The sequence below is a fragment of the Kryptolebias marmoratus genome, linkage group LG14 (genome assembly GCF_001649575.2).
Source record: "Kryptolebias marmoratus isolate JLee-2015 linkage group LG14, ASM164957v2, whole genome shotgun sequence".
NCBI lineage: Eukaryota > Metazoa > Chordata > Actinopteri > Cyprinodontiformes > Rivulidae > Kryptolebias > Kryptolebias marmoratus.
In genome coordinates, this window is record NC_051443.1 from 26,732,713 (window position 1) to 26,736,893 (window position 4,181).

General features: G+C 51.9%; 1 protein-coding gene across 1 annotated transcript in view; it reads right to left on the bottom strand.

The window, feature by feature from the left end:
- The window catches only part of LOC108228590 (stromelysin-3), a gene marked incomplete in the record, with an annotated part of 8,759 nt that overhangs the window by 2,441 nt on the left and 2,137 nt on the right, over positions 1-4,181 (bottom strand). Inside the window, 4 exon segments of the mRNA XM_025003284.2 lie at positions 271-470; positions 579-712; positions 1,441-1,584; positions 1,743-2,065. Of these exon segments, the coding sequence (XP_024859052.1) occupies positions 271-470; positions 579-712; positions 1,441-1,584; positions 1,743-2,065 (801 nt within the window).

A 4,181-nucleotide genomic window follows, 5' to 3' on the forward strand; every position in this document is an offset into this window, starting at 1 on the left:
CCCCCCCCCCCCCGGTCTAAGCTGTTCAGAACTCCTCAGATTTTTCTTCCAAAAAGCCGAACCTTCCTGGGATCTTATCAGCGGTTCTTCAGACCTTTAAGAGCTCCTCTGCCTCTCTCGGGCTCTCTCCTCTGAGAGCTTGGATGAAGGTCAGTCAGAAAGCCTGGATAACCACGGATCCAGCCCACTTTCAACAATCAGAAGGAAATCTGGCTCCTTGAAAGACAAATCTAAAACCCGAATGAGGACTGGATGAAGACTTATGCACACCAGTTCAGGGTCAATCTCATTGGTCTCTGAGTGCCGGGGCGGCCCGTACAGGTACTGGATGCCCCTCCTATCGTCGTCGCTCAGCTGCAGCGGGTACGAGTCGCTGTAGAAGGGACACATCACAGCGTCGGGCTCCAGGGAGTGCTGCAGACCCAGGACGTGACCGAACTCATGAGCTGCCACCTGCAAGAGGTCCGTGCCTTAACGGCAGGACGGGGGACAGGGACGGTCCAGTTAGAAGACCCTTTACTTTCTGTTCATCCCAAACGAAGGCACGTAGTTCCCTTATTTCACCCAAATCAACTCACCCACATTGTTCCCGACGGTCCAGTGCTCATCGTAGTCGAAGTGGACCTCTCCATCCTGCTGCGTCTGAGGGAAGTAAGCGTGGGCCAGGATTCCTCCGGGACCGTCGAAGGGCAAGTCGTCACCATGCCAGTACCTTCGAGGGACAGATTCAACACATCTGAACGTGGAGCATTTACTTCCTGAAGCTCAACCTTCAACCCTTTCAGACGACAGAAGTCCTGATTAAAGCAGCTCGTCCTCTCACTGCCGGCCCACAAGAAGTTCTGCTGCTCCCAGCTGTCAGCACGGAGGTGGAGGGCTGATGGTCTGGGCTGATCCAGAACCAGAACCAGAACCTCAGAGAGCTGAACCAACGCTGGAAAGAAGAGTGGGCCACAACTCCTCCACAACCAGGAACCCACTGAGAGTTCTGCTGCTGGAGGAGGTTCTGCTGGGTCGGGAGCTGGACCCAGGTTCTGTTGGGTCAGGAGCTGGAACCAGGTTCTGTTGGGTCGGGAGCTGGACCCAGGTTCTGTTGGGTCAGAAGCTGGTTCTGGTTCTGTTGGGTCGGGAGCTTCCTGTGGATCCAAACTTGGTTCAGTGTTTCTGTTCCCATGCTGGAAGGAAACCTGATCGCTGCTCATAAAACTCTTCGAGCTCCGACTCGTCCAGAAGACAAACGAGCTTCGAGCTAAAATACGAAACAAAGAAGCTTCTGGAAACAACTGGAAGGCACGGTGGTGGAAGCATGATGGTTTGAGGTTTCTGTCCCCGATTCTGGTATGAATTAGGATCAGGATTAGGATTAGGATCAGGATCAGGATCAGGATCAGGATTAGGATCAGGATGAGGACTGAGCGGTGCTCAGTGATGATCATTTACCTGTTGAAGTCGATGATGATGTCAGCGTCCTCGGTGACGACCTCTCTGAACCTCAGAGGAGTGACGTCGCTCCATACGCCGAACGCCTCCGTGAAGACGCTCCGGACTTTGTCTTGGCTCATCTGCCAGGGGAACCGTGTGATCCTGGAGGACGAAAACATCAACTCAACCATGAACTCCCTGCTGGGACTCAAAGGATCCTCAGAGGTCTGAGAAGATCTGAAACCAGGTTCAGCTCACTGTTGGCTGGTCATAATGTTATGGCAGGTTGGTTTAAATCTAATCGGCCATCAGGGTCTCACCTGTAGGTGAGCTCCGTCTTCTCCCAGCGTCCTCCGAACAGAGCGAACCTCCTCCGGCGTCGCTCTGCGCTCCTCCTCAGGCTCTTCCTCCTCAGGCTCCTCCTCCTCAGGCTGCTCCTCCTCAGGCTCCTCCTCTCCAGGCGCCTCCTCCTCACGTCCACGTTGGGATAATCTGGGACTCCACAGTGGGGACCTTTCCACTCCGTCTCATTTCTAGATCCCAGAGCGGACTTCAGTGTGTCCTCTGGGTTCAGGGTGTCCTCTTCCTGTTCCTGTTCCTCTCGGTTCCTCAGCAGAACCTGCTTGTTGGTCTGAGGCCATCCCTGCAAACACAGAACAGACTAAATCCTCTGACTGTTCAGGACTGAACGTCAAGACCGTCGGCTGGACGTTACAAAACAAATTCAAAGTGATGATGATGATGGTGATGAAGGTGTGTCACCTCCAGCAGCAGATTATAGCTGCCAGGGAGGACAAAGACAGAAGCCGTCTGCTGACATCAGGTCAGACGTTTAATGAGGTGCTGGGAGTCCCGGTTCTGCTGAGCGAGGACATCTGTCCCTCATTACCTCTGACTGCTGGTCCACATCAGGCTCACAGCTGCTGACTCAGCTGTCTGAAGACAAAGACGAGGCTGTCCACTGTCTCATGAACCATCTGAGAACAAAGTACAGACTCTGTTTTGTGGATCAGGTCCTCAGCGGGTCAACGTTTGCCACAACGCCAGGGCGGAAAGACATCAGCAGCTGTTGCTGCCAGTCAGTCCGGGAAGGGTCAAAGGTCATCTCCCTCTAATGTCCAACCAGTCTCAACAGGACGGTGGGACGCTAACGAAGGACCTCCATCTGAGGCTCTGCAGGCTGGAGGTCAAAGGTCACGGCAGGACTGTGTCGTTGCACTATGTTTGTTGTGAGCTTGAAGCAAACAGGTTTAATCTGAAGAGTTGAAGGTTTAACTCCTCCGTCTCTTACTGAAGGCCGCTCCACCCAGGATAAACTGGGATCAAATGCTCTAATTGAAAAATGAGCGTCTTTACCTGCTCAAAAACAACAAAAAGCTTCACCCAGAGGGATCTCAGACTCAAACAAAGCTCCAAAAGCTCGAAGATTATGGATTTAATTTGATTTAAATACTTGATGAGTAAAATCCTAAAAATAACAGAAAGTCATCTGAGCCGGGTCAAACAGAGACGAGATGAGCCGAAACCAAAACAAGATCCTGAGACGCCAAGCTGGAGGCGGACCGGCACCGAGAGGTCACGACCCCAGGAATGTCACGACCCCAGGAAGGTCACAGGACGGTCACGACCCCAGGAGGGTCACGACCCCAGGAATGTCACGACCCCAGGAATGTCACGACCCCAGGAAGGTCACAGGAGGGTCACGACCCCAGGAATGTCACGACTACAGAAAAGCTAAAGGTTATCAGAGCTGCCCAGGTTTAACAGGTTAACTTGTAGGTTTTCTGTTAAAAATCACTGTAACTGAGTCAAATGCAGGAAAAGGGAAGAAAAGGAAGTGGTCATTTTTCACAATAAAAGCCCCTGCAGTCTGTGAGTATTTCAGGTTTTTCTGCTCATGAAGCCCCTCAGGGTCGCCCTGAGCTGCCTGAAGCTGGACTTCCTGGACGGAACCCGTCAGGTTCTGTAAACAGACTTCTTTGAACAGTTTCAGACAAACATGAATACAGATGTGTCGTGTGCTTCCTCTCCATCATCATCGTCACATGTCATCGCGTGTCAGGGCTGCAGGTTTACTCCAGCTGTCTGGGTTCTGGAGAACCGATCCTCCTGGATTGAGGAGGAATCCTGCAGAAGAACTCGACGTGTCTCCACAGGATGAGCTGTTGTCTCAACTTCAACCCAATTAAAGCAGGAAAACAAACGGGCTCATTGTAGTTCCACGCAGCGGGTGGCTCCTCGGAGGAGTCTCAGGTACATGCAGGTACGAACATGTTCCACGGAGCAGCAGATGGCTGGAAACCCCCGCCTCAACGCTGACATCAGACCAGCAGCCACGGGGAAAGATTCCCACCGACAATTTCAGAGTAAAGGTCCAACTAACCTGATAAACTGCGTAAAAATAAAAGGTTGTGGGTCTGATTTTACTTCTGAAACAAAGATCTGGTCCACAGGCTGAAGGATGCCGTAAAACTGAACCCACAGAAAGTCCCAGAGGATCAAAGATTCTATCAATACTGAGTTTTACCTGCCGGGTCAGAACCGCCTGATCCAGAACCAGAGACAGACCAGGTTCTGCTCGGGTACAAACCCTGTAGGTATCCTGAAGACCCGAAACTGAGGTTCTCCAAGAACTGTTAAAGATCTAAAAACTCAGTTCAGTCATTAAACTCTGAGCTGTAGAGCTCCATCAGGACTGGGTTTAGAGCTCCATCAGGACCGGGTTTAGAGCTCCAACAGGACTGGGTTTAGAGCTCCTA